The 16602-nt window shown below is 41.5% G+C and overlaps 1 protein-coding gene across 5 annotated transcripts in view; it reads right to left on the minus strand.

The window, feature by feature from the left end:
- The window catches only part of FYB1 (FYN binding protein 1), a 134340-nt gene that overhangs the window by 2004 nt on the left and 115734 nt on the right, over nucleotides 1–16602 (minus strand). For all 5 annotated transcript variants that reach the window (XR_005883532.1, XM_040977484.1, XM_040977485.1 and 2 more), the window contains 4 exons: nucleotides 13604–13670; nucleotides 10135–10234; nucleotides 9533–9695; nucleotides 2522–2555 (listed from right to left, as the gene is read on the minus strand). Coding sequence is in view for 4 of the 5 variants with exons in the window: in XM_040977484.1 (XP_040833418.1) it covers nucleotides 2522–2555; nucleotides 9533–9695; nucleotides 10135–10234; nucleotides 13604–13670 (364 nt within the window). In the remaining variant the exon portion in view is untranslated. The remainder of the gene's footprint in view (nucleotides 1–2521; nucleotides 2556–9532; nucleotides 9696–10134; nucleotides 10235–13603; nucleotides 13671–16602) is intronic.

Consider the following 16602-nt stretch of genomic DNA (forward strand, 5'->3'; position numbering starts at 1 on the left):
TTTCTTTTTTCATTGACCTAAGTCTTATGTTGTGCTCTGCGAACAGAATGACTAAAACATGCTTCAAGAGAACACACTGTGCCTTGCTCAGCTTTGAACCCTACTGTGGTCTAGTCCACAGCTGTGCTCTCCAAGAAATGCTCGTTGAACTGAACAGACAACCATGCACAACATTCCATTGAGGGTCCGTATCCACAATTGTGAAGAATTTTTGTATCTATTAACATCACTTATTCATACTTTCGCTTGAATTCCAAATGTGAAATGAATTACAATAATAGTTGGCATGCACAAGAAATGGCTGCATACTTTTTATATTTTCTAATTATGATTTATAAATATTCATCATCAAGGACATACACACTATTTATAGAGTAATTAGCCATCATAGAGTTGTTGTGGAGATTTATATGCAACTGTAAACACTGTGATTATATAAAGATAAGCATCCATAATAGTGATTTTGGCTACTTTTACACATATTAGGTGTTGTCTGGTCCTGAATCTTTGTGAAATACTTTTCTCAATAAGCATTTGAGTCCCTCTGGTCTCCCAGGAGACACATACATGAATAAGACACACACTTTGATTTTAAGCAGTTTATATTCTAAAGGGAGAGTGAGTGAGTGATAGATAAGTAATAAATTTTAAAAAATGTTACAAATATGAACATAGTCTTGAAATGCAGGCGGCAGTTATAAAGTTCAGAGAGTAAAGTGGCCTTGTCACTCAGACACAGTCTCTCTGGGGTCCGGGCTTCTCTCTGTGCCTTGTTGTGTGGGCAGCAGCAGGCCTGGCAAAGTTCTGCCAGCTGTGGTAGATGTTGTGAGCTCCCTGTGTCTGCTCTGAGATGGAGGGAGGGCTTGGCTAATAGAACTCTGATGCAAACGCAAAGAGGACAGATTTCCCTGTCATTCAGTCAATAAACATTTATTAAGTATTCACTGCAAGCATTGTGTGTGGTGAAAGGATAATGACAGAGTATACTTTCTTAATTTACTCTTAAAGATTTAAGAAGATCGCCTGATGAAGATTACTGTCCTATTCATTTTCATCAGTTTTGCACCTTTCATGGATGAAAACCATTGAAAAAGTCACATGTCTTGCCACCATAATTATTGCTCTAATCATTGCTTTGAAAACAAAGGTATTATGATAATTTCTTCTTTTCACTTCCTGCTTGTTGGCTGTCAATGTCCTTCGCTGTGTTCCCTCTTTCTGATTGATGATGTCACATTGTTTAAAAATGAGCACTTTGTGACTCTTCCTTGATTTTTTATTATACTGAATTCCATAAATGTTTGTTTTAGCACATGGCCTACTTCAATAATGGAACTCTTTTTTCTACCCTGGAACAGGACAGAACTTGGGACAGAATCTTGCAGTGTTTAGGGGGACTCCAATGGTATACTGGTACCAGACTGCGATACAGTGTGACAACGTCTTATTCATAAGAATAGAGAAATCATTGAGTACAATCTTTCTTCCTGGTATGCATCCAAAAAAGGCAATATAATACTCTACTATGCCTCATCCTAATGAAAAATCCTCAACAAGGACCTAAGCTAGAAGCTTACATGGTATGAATAGATAATAGATGATAGATGATAGAAAATAGATGACATTAGCACCTACTGTGTAGACATGAATTGGCTTTTAATTAACACAGCTAAACCAAATGCGTTAATCACCAAGTGAAATACAGAATATTAATGCATGAAAAGTTAGGACCTTTATCCTGTCTTGGGTGTTTGCTGGAGTTCAATGAATATCGAAAACTCTGAATTGTATAGTCATGAGCTGGAAGGACTTATAGCTGTTTAAGAGATGTGCACTTGAGGAAAGTCTTTATTATGGATTCTAATATTGGCATCAGTATAGAATGCTTTTTACTTTAATCTAAAAATGTTAATGTATTGAAAGATGGGGAGAGGCGAAGAAACTCATTGTCTCACACTCCTCCAATGCCCGCAGCAGCTGGGGCTGGGCAGGCTACAGGCAGGAGCCTGGGACCTGGTCTGTCTCTCATACAGCTGATGGGGGCTCAAGGGCTTGAACCATCATTTGCTGCTCCTTAGGGTGCACATTTACAGAAGTGGAATCAGAAACAGAGTTTGGACACAACATAAGTGTTCTGACATGGACCCAGGCATCCTAAGTGGCAATACTGTGCCAAGCACACAGCCCACATGTTATTTTTATATTTATTTATAATAGTTTAGTAGATCATACTACTTAGTGATATTAGGAATCTATACTTCTGATCCAGCTTCCTGTTAATGAGCACCTAGGGAGATAATGACTCAGGTTATTGAGTCCCTGCTGCCCAGATACGAGTCCTGGCTTGCACCTAGACCAACCTGGTGATTGCAGGTACATGGGGAGTGAATCAGCAGATAGAAAGGTCTATTTTCCGTCTCTCTGATGCTCTGCCTTCCAAACACATACACTTTTTTTCTTTAATAAAAATGAGAAGCACAATTTTTTTTACAAGTATAATAGTAGAAGGAAATGGGCTTACTTGTCAATCAGGTAACTCCGGAGGACATAACCATCTATAAAAGAAAAATGAAATTCACTTTATTCACACATATTTGAAAATATGTAACATTTTTTAAGAAGCTAAAAAGTAGTTGTAATGCATCCATCTTCAAGGATGATTGTTTTTTCTGTTTTTGTCTACTTTTCTTTTCCTTAACTTCTTTCTGACATGTCTTTTTCCCATCATTTGAAAACTTTCCTTTTCTCCCATTTAAACAAAATAACAACAAAAATAATAACAACTTTAGTTGTTTTCTCTCAGCTACTGCAAGTTGAAGCTTAGGATTCCTTCTGATTTTAGTCTTATTTCCTCAATATGTTACGCGCAGGACGCTGTTTAGAAAGAACTTAGTAAACATGGATTGGAAAAGTAGTTTACAAATAAGTATTTTGAATACAGTTAGATGTACGACTTACCTTTTAAATTTTATTATTAAGTAGTTACAACTGGATTCAACTCTCCTTCCAGACTCACGATGAAAGAACTTCCCCTACAGCTTTTTTTCCCCTCCATTATATAAAATGTCAAAGTTTACATTGTATCATTTATGAAACAAACATACTGTTACTAAAATTGAGCATTACTAGAAGACCAAAAGCCCCGATACCAGGGATCTAAGTGATGATCTGGTTACACAGAAAAAGATCATGTTTTATGCCAGAAAATTAAGCTTCTAAAAACCTGCTTGTTTTTGTTCAGTTCTGGATGGAGAAGAGGGACAGAATTTTCCTTCACTGGTTCACTTTCCAAATGGCAGTAACAGAGCAGCTGGGGTATGCCAAAGCTGTAGCCACGCCTACTGTGCAGGTGCAAAGAACTCAAATATTTGAGCTTTATTTCCTGCCTCCCAGGGGCATCAGCAAAGAGCTGGATCAGAATTAGAATTGGATTCTGATGTGGATGTGGTAGTTTAACCAACTGTACCACCACTCCTGCCGGCCCCAGCTTTACGTTTTAGGGAATACTCTGTTATTTTGCTGTTGTTTGCTGTGTGGAACACAGAGGCATTAATGATTTGAATATTTTATGTTTTCTTAAAAACTGTATCAAGTAGATGGAGAGCAGTGTAGTACTGTGCTGCTATATCTTACTTCCCTGAAATGATGTGATAATTTGGGGCTCATTAGCTATTAAATTACTATTATAGAACATTCTTACAAGATTAATGGCTTTTAATATGGCATAGATTTTTTGCTGTCTGATATCTTAAAGACTCTCTACTAAAACTTTGTTCTATTAAAAGCATGATTCATGACAATGTCAAAACACTTACCCTGAATCTTTGTCTAATCTCTCCAGTATGGTTTCTTAATAATGATTTTTTTTTTTGGTGGTGGTGGAAACATATTCTCTTTAGTCATGACACATGTATGAGGAGACTTGAAAAAGTTAGTGGAAAATGGATTAAAGAATGATGTGCATTTTCCTGCCAAATTTTTGAAGATCATTGGTACATTCATCATAGGGAACAATAACGAAAAGTACTAACAAAACAGGGAAGATGAAAAAGGCTTTTCATGCTCTGCGGTGGACACTGGTGTTTGGTACACACTCTGACTCTGCGGGTGCCAGTGCATCGGGAATCCTCACAGATCACATGGAATTATTTGGAAACCTCGCATTCACAGAGCAGAACAGAGTGGCTTGAACCAAATGTTTTGAAATTCATGTGGGGTAGAGCTGGTTAGAAAAGCAACACCCACTCCCGATATGTGCTCATTAATTTCTTCCTAAAACACTTGCTTGCAATGGTGCAGATGTGTCTCAGGACAAATGACTCACCTTTAAAAATAAAAATTTAAAATTACCAAGGAAATTAAAAAAGAAAAGATCTTTGGAGGACAGAAGCCATCCTAATATTTTCAAAAACTTTTTTACTTAGTAAAAATGCCAGTATAGTATTTAATCATTTCTTTTTGTGTGTGTGAGAAAATCCAGACATAAATACACTCATTATGGTTTCATTTCATTCATAAACAATAAAATGATTTTGTATAGATTTGTCTAGGCAAGTTGAACCACATTCAACTTCAAGGGAAAAATGCCTTGAGCCATTTTCATCATATAATAGAATGAAGAAAAAAGTAGTGTATATTGCAAGCATAACTAATTTTCCTACTTTCCTAAAAATGTTTGTCTTGCCTGTCTAAATTGTTATTTCTGAAGCTTCACATAAGACTCACTTAAAAAGTTTCTGATTTTTAAAAATACTTCTATGTTCATGGGTGTTTTGAAATTTAATAACATTTTGGATTTGAGTAGATCTAAAGCATCTTTAAAGTCTCCTTTCTTTGATGCCCAAAAGAAATGGGGGAACATTTTGCCACAAATAACTTAGTTCCTGCTTCATTCCACACTTTTTTTTTTTGGTAGAAAATCTTTCTCTGATGACAGGAGGTGGGAAAACTCACAGCTTCTGAGACACTGAGCTACGGTATCTGCACAAATATTACTGAGAGATTCTAAACACTTGGGAACACGCCAGAAATATATACTTGAGAGCTCAAAACCTCCAGAGTTTGCATCTGTAGGAGTTAGTGGGCCAGACCTGATCAAATGTAGTAGTATCTGAAAGCAGCTTATATTCCACTTCACAATGGCAAGGGAAGTGGGTCCTGCATTAGCCTCTCACTTCCATCATTACCAAGCTATGCTTTCTTTCCTTTGATGAGGGAAAGAGGAACAGTGAGCCAAATTCCCAAAGTGCTGGGCTGTCAATGTCTTTGGGACTAATCAGAAGATGCAGAGATAAGGAACTGCCAGATACAGTCTCTGAGGGCACCCAAGAAGCAACTCAGGGCACTAAGGCTAGGGCAGAGCATCAGCTAAACTATTCAATAGACTTCTTCCTGAGGGTGTCCATATGTCCAACTTTCGCCTGAGTACCTGGTTCTGTTCCACAGGGAAAATCCCATACATGGTGCTAGGCACTACACAAGCTGGCCATTGTGGGAACATTTGCTTGCTATTGTATTAAGCTCAGAGTCTTCCGAGGGTGACTAACTGCCAAAAAGGATCATGACAATTACAGCAGGATGGTGGACTTGGGAGAGATGGTACAGAGGTGGCTGGAGTGACGAGTGGAGCACATCTAATCTTAGATTGAGAATGGAGCTGTTCTGAATAGTTAAGAGCATTCCATGTCAAGAAAAATAACCAGGTAGGAAGAAGCAGCATCATTTACTTGAAGAATGACAAGGAAGTAGTTCGTATTTGTGGAGTACTAGTTGCAGATGCAAACCAGCAATCTGTTGGTTTTTCTGTTAGATCACAGGGTTTTCTGGCTAGGCCACAGACTTGGTGCCTTTGCAATAATAGAAGCACTACAGGTGTGTATGTGTGTGGCAGGGAGGGGGTGCGGGGGGGGGGCGGGGAGCAGGGATTGGGCAAGAGTAAGGATCAAGGCGGACTTACCATTTGAAAGTCCATTGCAATGGTCTATGTAAGGTGGGGCTAACCCCATACAATAAATAGACCCAAACCTATAGATGTGTGTGAAATATGAATTTGATGTTAAGGCAATTAAGAATATCAACTGTTGGGACCAGTGCAGTGGCTTAGCAAACTAACTCTCTGCCTGTGGCATGTGCATCCCATAATGCTACCTGTTTGAGTCCCAGCTGCTCTACTTCCAATCCATCTCCCTGCCTATTGCCTAAGAAAGCAGTGGAAGATGGCTCAAGTCCATGGCCTCTGCACTCATGTGGGAGACCTGGAGGAAGCTCCTGGCTCCTGGATTCAGATTGGCTCAGCTCTGGCATTGTAACCATTTGGGAGAGTGGACAAGTGGAAGGGAGATGTCTCTGCTCTGTCTTTCCTCTCTAACTCTATTCTTTGATAAAAATAAATAGATCTTTAAAAAAAAAAAGAATATCTAGGGTCCTGTTTAGTAGAGGGCTAAATATGACACTTGTAAAAATTAAGCAGAAGCTTTAAAAAATTACAGTGGGGCCCGACACAATAGCTCAGTGTCTAAATCTTCACCTTGCATGTGCTAGGATCCCATATAGGCACTGGTTCATGTTCCGGCTGGTCCATTCCCACCCAGCTCCCTGCTTGTGGCCTGAACAAGCAATTGGGGACAGCTCAAAGCCTTAGGACCCTGCACCATGTGAGAGACCCAGAAGAAGTTTCTGGCTCCTGGTTTTGGATCAGCTTAGCTCTGGCTGTTGTCGCCATTTGGGGAGTGAATCAGCGGTTAGAAGGCCTTTCTGTCCATATTTCCATCTCCTTCTCTCTGTATATCTGCCTTTTCGATAAAAATTTAAAAATAGGGCCTGGTGTGATAGCATAGTGTTTAAAGTCCTCGCCTTGAACATTCCAGGATCCCATATGGGTGCTGGTTCTAATCCGGGCGGCCCTGCTCTCTGCTTGTGGCCTGGGAAAGCAGTTAAAAACGACCCAAAGCTTTAGGAGATCCAGAAAAGGCTCCTGGCTCCTGGCTTCAGATTGGTTCAGCTCCAACCATTGCGACCGCTTGGGGAGTGAACCATTGGATGGAAGATCTTCCCCTCTCTCTGTCTCTCCTCCTTTCTGTATATCTGTCCTTCCAATAAAAACAAACGAAATCTTTTTAAAAATTAGAAAATAAATAAAAATAAAGAAATCTGTAAAACATTAAAAAGTTAAATTAAGCAGGTGTGATAATAGCACCTTGAAATAATGCTTAACCAAATGGCAGTTACATACATTCCTAGGTCTCTCCCTTACATCCTTGTTCTCGTCATTTGAACATGTACTAGTCCACCATGTTCAACCGACAGCACTGCGGTTAAAGTAGTTTTTTACTGATAGTTTTTATTTGGCTTCCTGCGCTGTCCTGGTAACCCTGCTCAGCATCCATCCTGACTCCCTGAACTTGCCCAGGAATAGCCTCCCACTCCTGAGGACCAGAGATGGCGCATAGATGCCGGAATTTATTTTCTACTGGGAGGGACAATGACATCTAGATAGCCCAGCAGTGTTCATCTCCAATTATCTAAGGGATCATTTTTCTGATATGTTCACTTGGCCACTTGCCTAGTGACATTTTGTGGAATTACTTTTCAAAGGGGAGAGCTAAGTTACCACAAAGTCCAGTCCTCCCGTGTGAGCAGCAGGGGCTCACGTCCCCGCTGCCTCATCCCGTGTGTACTGGCAGGAGACCAGTTTGGAGCCAGAGTGGGGGCATGAGCCCAGCTTCTTTAGTATGGGATGAGGGTACCCCAAGTTGTGATTTAATTGCTGTACCAAACACCTGACCCATATACAATTTGCAAAAATTTCTTAACATGACTATAAACCCTGCAACTTATTTCTCTGATTCTTATCTAATGAGATGTCACATTCTTTTCATCATCATTTCCTAAAATAGTCAATGAGTTATTCATAACACATAAATTTAAAGTTTTGGAAATCTGGGTGTCCCTTATGGGTGTAGGGGCCTAAGCACTTTGGCCATCCTCTACTGATTTTCCCAGGCTATTAGCAAGGAGCCGTATTCTAAGTGGAGCATCTGGGACACGAACTGGCATACCTATGGGATTCTGGCACCATAGGCTACAGCTTCAGCTACTGCATCATGACACAAGCCCCTGCAGGCCATTTCTTACCAAAGATCCCTACAAGTGTTGGCTTGCAAGGGGATTTTCTTTATCTCATAAAGTTCTGTCAACAATATCTCCAGTGAGCTGCAAATCTTAATTTTATACCATCTCTTTCCTTTATCTTTTGCAGCCACATTCTATATTTTCCTTGGAAAAACCAACTATACCTCTTCCCTGATAACTTTAGATCCATTTCCCCCTTCCTGGAATTACTGTGTTGTTTTTGGGAAACTCCACGTATTCCTGTCTCTATTTCATCCTTCCCCCATTAAAATCAAATTCAGAGTCTGCACTGCACACACAACGATCATGTGCATGCGCGGTGGCCATGTTGGCTCTCTGATTTCAAAGGTAGGACAGCATAGCTTTAAATTATGTTTCCTTGCACATTACATAAGCTTTATTTTTAATGTGAACAAAAATAAAAGTGGACTTTTTGTGCTGCATCCCACAGTCAGGTTCAATTTGGGGCTCCTGGCTGCAGCCTAGCCCGGCACAGCTGCTGCAGGTATTCGAGACTGAACCAGCAGATGGGAGATTTGAAAACAAGTTGATTTACAAGGTAAGAAAACTGGGAATTCTAGATGCAAGATTCTGTGTAGCATGAGAATCAAGCCAAGAAGTACTCACTGCTTCAGCACTTTAGCTTTCACTTTAGTACACAAAGGCGTGAACAAGCTAAGCAAGAGGACTCAGATTCCATTGGTTTCCAGCACCAGTGAGTCAAGGATGGGTTCGTGCAATTTTATCCAACACAAGTATTTTCTGTTTAGTTCATTGTTTTACACACACACACACACACACACACACACACACACACACACACACACACACACACACAATTTATTTGGGGAGGAGAGAAACAGAGAGCTCCCATCTGCCAGTTCACTCCCCAAATTTTCCTGACAACCACAGCTGGGTCAGATTTACATGGAACCCAGAAACTTCATTCAGGTTTCCTGGAGGAGACCTGAAATCATTACCCGAGCCATCCTCTACTGCTTCCCAGGGTGTGCGTTTCCAGGAAACTTGAACTAGGAGTGGAGCTCGTTCCTGAACCCAGGTCTTCCAGTTTAGAATGTGGGGGTCCCAAATAGCGGGATAACCAGTAGGTCAGATGCCCACCCCTACAAGGATTTTACGATGCTGGTGTTTAGCAGGTCACCTTTTGAGAACTAAGTTGGCAATTACCTTGGATGTCCTAGTTTACACCTAGTAGATGGTAAATGAAAAGAGGTTAAAATAAAACACACTGATGGCAGCAGAGTAAAATCTTGAGTTTCTTCATATTTTCCATAGCTACCCTCAAAGCCTAAGGCCAGGAGAGTTCCTAAAGGCAGAGTCATCACCAGAGCACTGGCTGTCAGATCCTGGAGTATGGTGCCCAGGTATAATAAGTACTTACATTTGCCTTCTTCATTCCTGCAGAGAACTTTGGTGTCATCTGTGTTTTGCAGAACTTCAAGAGATTCACCAGGTTTTACCTGTAGATCCCTGGTCCCCCACTTTTTAGAAGTTAAGGAGTGTACAACCGTTGTAGAATATAAGACTCTAATTTCACCATCATACTAAAACAACAAAAAAAGAAAAACATTAAAACGATTTATTGGTGCATATCGTGAATCTGTTTCTTGATAGACTTATGAGGAACTTGTTTGCTAAATAGTTTTCAAAAAGTATTATAAAATATTCAAGAAAATTTTGAGGGACCAAAGTTGTTCATAAGCTCACTAATGCATTATAGCAACTCTTCAAACTGTGTTTATATCTAAGTACAAACATATTCTTACAGATTACATATTTGTAAGATTGAAAATGCATGCTAGCTCACTTTGTTATAAAGATGAAATTAAGTCTAAAACATTTGTGGAAAATAAAGGCACTGTGATGGATAACTACAATATTGAGAATTATACTCTAAAACAGGTATTTTAGTACTTAAAAGTCACTGAATTTTTTTCACTAGTGCTTTCATCTTGGCATGTATGATATTGAAATATGACATACTTTAAATTTTTTCCTGAAGTCTTTTTCTTCCTTTTCCTGCTTTTTTAACTTCTTAGGGTCTTTTTCTTCTGTCTTGGTTTTTCCAATAGTCACTCCTTGGCTAGAGTAACAGAATGCACATAAAACAAGCCATTGTTTGAAAAACATAAAAATATATGTAGAGATTTAAATTTAGAACATTAAATTGTTAGTGAACTTGGTTCTTAATTATTTTTCTTAGAAAACCAGTACCATGCATTATGGTAAATGAGAACATTGTAGAACAGAGTATAATCCTTCAAGAGACTACAGATTATGAGTTTAAAAAGAAGTGAAAGATTGTCAATTTTATTGAACCAAATAAAGTTACCGAGTTATAGTTGAAATACGACTATATACCAGTGGCTTCCTATACCTTTTCTTGAACCCTCTAAATTTTTAAATCTTTCCTGGGCAGGTTAGTGATTGGCAAAAGTCTTAGACAAAGCTCTTAGAAGTATGTATTTTTGAAAAATGGATGCAGCGAAGGCGTTTGGTGTAGTAATTAAAACCTTACTCAGGGTGCCCACATCCCATCTGAGTCCAAGAGTTTGAGTCCCAACTCCACTCCCTGTTCCAACCTCCTCTGTGTACACCCTGGGAACTGGCAGGTGATGGCTCTACTATCCGGGTCCCTGATATTCATGTGAGAGATGTAGATGGAGTTCTGCCTGGCTTCAGCCTGCCCGGACCCAAGCTGTCAGAGGCATTTGGGGAATGAACCAGTAGACAAAGTACTCTTTTTCATTCCCTTTCTGTCTCATAAACTTTTTTTAAACTGGTTTTTGTAAATGATAATACATAGGATTTAACTCCTATTTATTTAAATTAATTTTAAATTTTAACTTAATCTGAACAGAATCGAGGTACTAACACACCTATTTAAACAGCTCCTCTTGCGACAGTTTTTTGTAACCCAAGTTGAGAGCCATTTGGCAGTTAATATGAATGTCAGGGAAGAGTATAAATTGCTAAAAAGAAGGAAATTGTAAGAAAGAATGTTTGTGAACAAAGAAACCCTTTGAACACTGATATTAATTTTTGAGTAGCTAAGATAAAGTTTCATGTGTAATTGATTTAAACATTTAACTCTTGATTTGTGAGTGCTAGTACTAAGTTGGTCTATTGCGAAAAGCATTGTTACAGAAGTCAGTTTCAGCGGCTGCATCTGCCTCCATCAACATCTGCCTTAATCGTAGCCGAGGCATTCATGGAATTACTGACCCAGATTAGCAATCTGGGTCCATCTTGATGCAAGAGCAGATGGATGCTAAAAATGCCCCAAGGCTGCCTTTGAATTTATTTAAAGCTAGAATACAATGTTAGAACACAATAAGATACTGGAGACTATGCAAGGCACATGCTTGCATTGAAAGAAACAAGACTAGATTTGAACTGTAATACTGCAATAAGGTGGAGCAATCCACCATGGGGGGAGGGTAAGGGGAGGAGCAGGGGGAACATCAGAGCCTATGAAACGTTGTTATACAATTAAATGCAATAAAAAATACATGTAGAAAAAAAAAGAAACTATAAATAAGCAAACAAGTAGTCATGGTCCCTATCTAATGAAGTTGAATCAGCTGGGGTTTATTTTGCTTGCAGGCAGGAGCCAGCATGTGACCGACTTCCTAGAGAGCCAGGAGATGGCCTGTGGTGGCATTTCTACAGTAACACGAAGCAGAGAAGCAGCTGGAGGAAGGTGCTCCCCAGGCCGAGGAATGTGCCACCTTGGCTGTGTGCCTGGGGATGAGATGAGCCCTCCGTGTAGAGCTGACCAAGCAGCCCTTGTCTCCTTTCATCTTTGTTTGTTTTGCCTGGAGAACTTGATCTTCATACATGACTGGGGCATATTTTCCTTCAGGTTCTTTGATCCTGATTACTGACTTTAGTTCAGTAAAATTGGCTTAACAATGCTGGTAAAAGAACAAATGCTCAGAAATCAATCTTGCATTTTGACCAGTTCACCTCATTTTTTGAATTCTGTTTATGCTACTTTCATCCTTTTACCGTTTTTTTTTTTTTTAATTCATCCTTCTATTGTCTCAGAAGAGAGGGCCGCTCTAGCTTTTATTCAGAGAATGCATTAGGTCACTTCACATATGTATCTCGGGATGAAAAAGTATCTTTCCATGTTATTTTCTGCTGCAAATGATTGTCAAAAGGCATTCCTTTTGTACTGACTTTCACAGCTTTTTACATACTTTTAGCCTACAATGAAACTGAAACCTTCGGTACATTGAAGAATGATGACTTTGTTGGGTGTAACTGGTCAAAGATTTATGTATTTGAAAGCCAAGATGACAGAGAAATGGATGGACAGACAGACAGACAGACAGACAGACACACACACACACACACACACACACACACACACACACATCTTTCATTCCTCACTTTATCCTCCAAATGCCCACAGCAGCCAGGGCTGGACCAGGACAAGGCCAGGAGCCTGACAGTTAGCACAGATCTCCCATATGTGGGTGACAGGAATACAGGGATGCGGGCCGTCATAGTACACATTAGCAGGAACTGGAGTAACCAAGACTTGACTCAGGGACTCTGGCATGGATGTGGGTATACTGAGCAGTAGCTTAACCTACTATGGCACAATGCCTTCTCCAACTTTTTTTTTTAAAAACAGAACTTTGGATTTTTTTGTGTGTGTATGTGTGAAAAAGAAAGGTACTTGATTTTTTTTCAAAAATCATTTTCCCCCCATAAAAATCCAATTATGTAAAGGACAGAAGGGGCTTGAACAAGAAGAGTGAAGCCTGAGGAGTGAACCTAAAAATATATTCAAGGTGAGATTGGCTTGAGACAAGTCAATGTGGAGAGAGGAAGAGAATCCAACATTTTCTGTGATCAGGATCTCAAATACATTTTCCCAATGAATGACGACATTGCTGTGTCACAGGGTGGCAGTGAATCAGCGACAAGGAGTAGGAACGAAAATCAGGAGGTGGGAGTGTGGTTGGAGTGGAGGGTTGTGGGAAGGACATAGAAGGCTTAGCAGAGAATTTAAAACTAGATCCGAATAGAATAGAGCTGTAAGGAGGAGGCCAGAGCAAACACCCTTATGCGCTGTAGGCATACACCTGAACAGGTTTCAAAACTTGTTTGTTGGTTTATTTATTTTCATTTTTTAATTTGAGAGACATGGAGAGAGATTTTCTATCTGCTGGTTCATTCTCCAAATGCCTGCAATAGCCGGGGCTGAGTTAGGAGTCCACAACTCATTGAGGTTTCCTAAATAGGTGGCAGGGACCCACACTCTTGAGACTCATCATCTCTTCCTTCCCAGAACGCTTATTATCAGGAAGATGAGTCAGAAGCAGAGGAAGCGTGCACTGCAACAGGTGCTCGCCCTCATGCCTCCCATCTCCCACTGAGCTTTCATTCCAGAGAATGATCTCAAGCAGTGTCATTGTAACAAAGACATTTTAATTACCTCAACTCCAGGGGTGGTGCTGGGAAATCGGAAGCATCCACATCGTCATAAACTTCATCTCCAACGTCTAACAGAAGAGAGAACAAGATTGGAAAGTGTTTTCAATTATGATAGGAAACTTGCCACGGTAATTTAAGGATTGCATCAAGGGAATTAGAGGGAGTTTTCTGGTGTCTGTGTATGTTTTTCCGGAGGTATTGTTACAAAAGATGGGAAATCCTTATCCACCAAGAGGTCTGCACATCACATGGCCATGATTGCAACTGTTATTATCTGGGGGGAAAACCTGAAACAGTGATTATGATTATTTGAAGATTCACAAGTATGAGTAGCAAACTTCTTACAAGTAAATTAGTTGTACTGGCTACCAGTAGTAAAAGGTAGAGGTCTGAGTTAGGATTCTTACAGTTGTGACAGTATATTTTATTATGTTTCTATCTATGCTCTTGTCTCTCACGTCTTTTCTCTCTCCCTCCCTTGACCTTCTCGCCCTTTCTCCCTCATTGTTTTCTTCCTTTCTACTTTACTGACTGGTCTGTTCTTGTGTGGCACTGTTCAAATGAAAGGGATATTTATGTTAATGAGGTACTTCTGCTAATAGCAGGTATTGAGAAGCTGTATGTTGCTAGGACTTTGATTGGTTCCATGACTTTTTCAACCTGAAGATGTTTTTCTTCCTTCTAAGATTTTGTGTTAATGAAAGCAGGAGAAATGCTTCCTCTTTGCTTCTGTTAGATTATGCCATGGCATATGCAGACTAAGTGGTAAGTATTGCAAACGTTGTAAGGAATTACTGCCATAGCAATTTGAAGTGGTCTCTGATAGTGGCAGGGAAGTGATTGCCCTTAAAAATGCTACTTTCATTTCCAGTTCCATCTCTCTCCCTCCCTCCCTTTCTATTCAATTAGTTAAGTCATAGGACAAAATTTTCACAACGATGTGAAAAAAATCCAAAATAAATGCTTGTAAGCTATGGTAGATCATTGCTTTCCAGAAGGATGAAAATTATTATTTCATACACATGCACTGTTGAAAACATAATAAAACTAAAAATATTCTTAAATGACTGGATTACATTTATTCCATTTTAAACCTAGGTGTTATAAATACCTTTATGAATACTAAGGATTAGGTCACAAATGTGTCAACACACTAAAATGAATTAAGGTAAATAAGCTTTTAGGAAGTTCCTAAGTATTCTAATGAGATAACATTTTATTTTGTTCAATGTAAATTTTAGCAAATATTTTAAAGATCTGTCTCATTGCATATTTAAAAAATAATCTGACTTGGGTGGGTCTCAGGACGGGGCGTCTCATGCCTGGATCCCGGACGGCCGCCATGGGCACGTGGTGAGCCGTTCTCCCCGGGCCTGCTGGGTTTCGGGGGCCGCTTCCTTCGGGGTGAGTAGACCGAGGGGGGGAGGCCTCCGGGACTGGGCAGGTCCGGGGCCCACCCGCCGCCTTCATGGGGCGGTGAATGGGATTTGGGAGGGGCGCGACCTTGGGCCTGGGTTATTTAAACCTCCAGCAGCCTCCTGGCAGCTGGTGGGTCTCAGGACGGGGTGTCTCATGCCTGGATCCCGGACGGCCGCCATGGGCACATGGTGAGCCGTTCTCCCCGGGCGGCCAGTGCGCCATTGGTGCCAGGCTCCGCCTGCTGGCCGCCCGGCCCAGGAGCTCGGGGGATTTGGTTCTTTGAGTTGCTGCTTAATTAGCTCCAGGTTGAACCCATTGTTCTTCTTGGACCTGAAACAGGCAGTAACTCTTCCTTGGCAAAACTTGTAATCACTAATAATGCTGAGCACCAAATACCAGTCATGCAGAAGCTATGGCTTGGGGCTTGTCCTGCACAAGTAGCTCCAACAGCTGGCCAAAGTGTCAACTGGTAATGGAACAGAGTAGATTAGGCACAACTGAGCAAACCTTAGCCCACAAGTAAAACTAGAAACCAGGAGGGAGCAGAGGTCTTGCCGAGCTAGGCTCTTGTACCTGCTGGTCTGTGGGAGCCTGGGACGCTAAGCCACAGTGTCTAAGGCAGAGTTCGGGACAGGGGAGGGGCTGTGTCAAGCTGAGTCAGAGCATCCATTGGCAGGCATGTGATCTATGGCTGGGAACAGACCCAGTTGGGGAGCAAAGGGGACAACCCTAGCTGGGTTGAGGTTCCCACCAAGAGGCGCGTGGCCTGGAAGGGGGCTGCGTTCTGATCTGGAAACAGTTGTAGTCTCCCTTGGCACAAGTGTGGACTGGGATTGAATGCACCGAACTGGGCCGGACCCCGACTCCCCCTGGTGTTCTGGAGGACCAGGGCAGATGTGGGATGGACTAGGCAGGGTCTCAAACCCCTACTGAGCCATGTGTGAGCCATACGTGGGTATGGGCAAACCATGGCTGGGCTGGAACATCCAACAGCAAGAACCAGATTGGGTTGAAGGCCAGTCAGGAAAAGCCACAGTTCCTGCTATGACAGGAGGTGGACTGAGTAGGGTTGGCTCATGGACCCACTGGTAAGCGTGAAACCTGGCATTGGGAGAGGTTCTGATGGAGGAGCCTGGGCAACTCCTCTGGCAGGGCACAGACCCAGCAGGTAAACGCAAGAAACATGATAGGAAACAGCCCAGAAAAAGCCATGGAAAACTACCCACTGGCATACAATTGGCAGACGTGGGGGCAAGACCAGGCTGAATCTGTCCACGTCATCCACTGGCAAATCCAGGTACCAGTGTGGGTCGACCCAGGTTCGGTCGCAACAAAGACTAGTGCACATTATGGAATGCCGAGGTGAGGTTGCCTGTACCGGAAGGGACCGCAGCGCCCAACCAGCCTGAGAACAAGAAAGGAAGTGGGCAGAGCTGGCAGGGGAATAAGGGAGGGTTCCTTTGCTGGACAGCTACTTCCACAGGAGAGCATGGGCTGGGATGGGGGCAGACCAGACTAGGCAGAGCTACCACACCTGTGCGCCTCAGGTGGACTAGATCAGGGAAAGGCCAGGCTGGGCGG

This window comes from Ochotona curzoniae, unplaced genomic scaffold, assembly GCF_017591425.1.
Source record: "Ochotona curzoniae isolate NIBS_2020 unplaced genomic scaffold, NIBS_Ocur_1.0 contig_2754, whole genome shotgun sequence".
NCBI lineage: Eukaryota > Metazoa > Chordata > Mammalia > Lagomorpha > Ochotonidae > Ochotona > Ochotona curzoniae.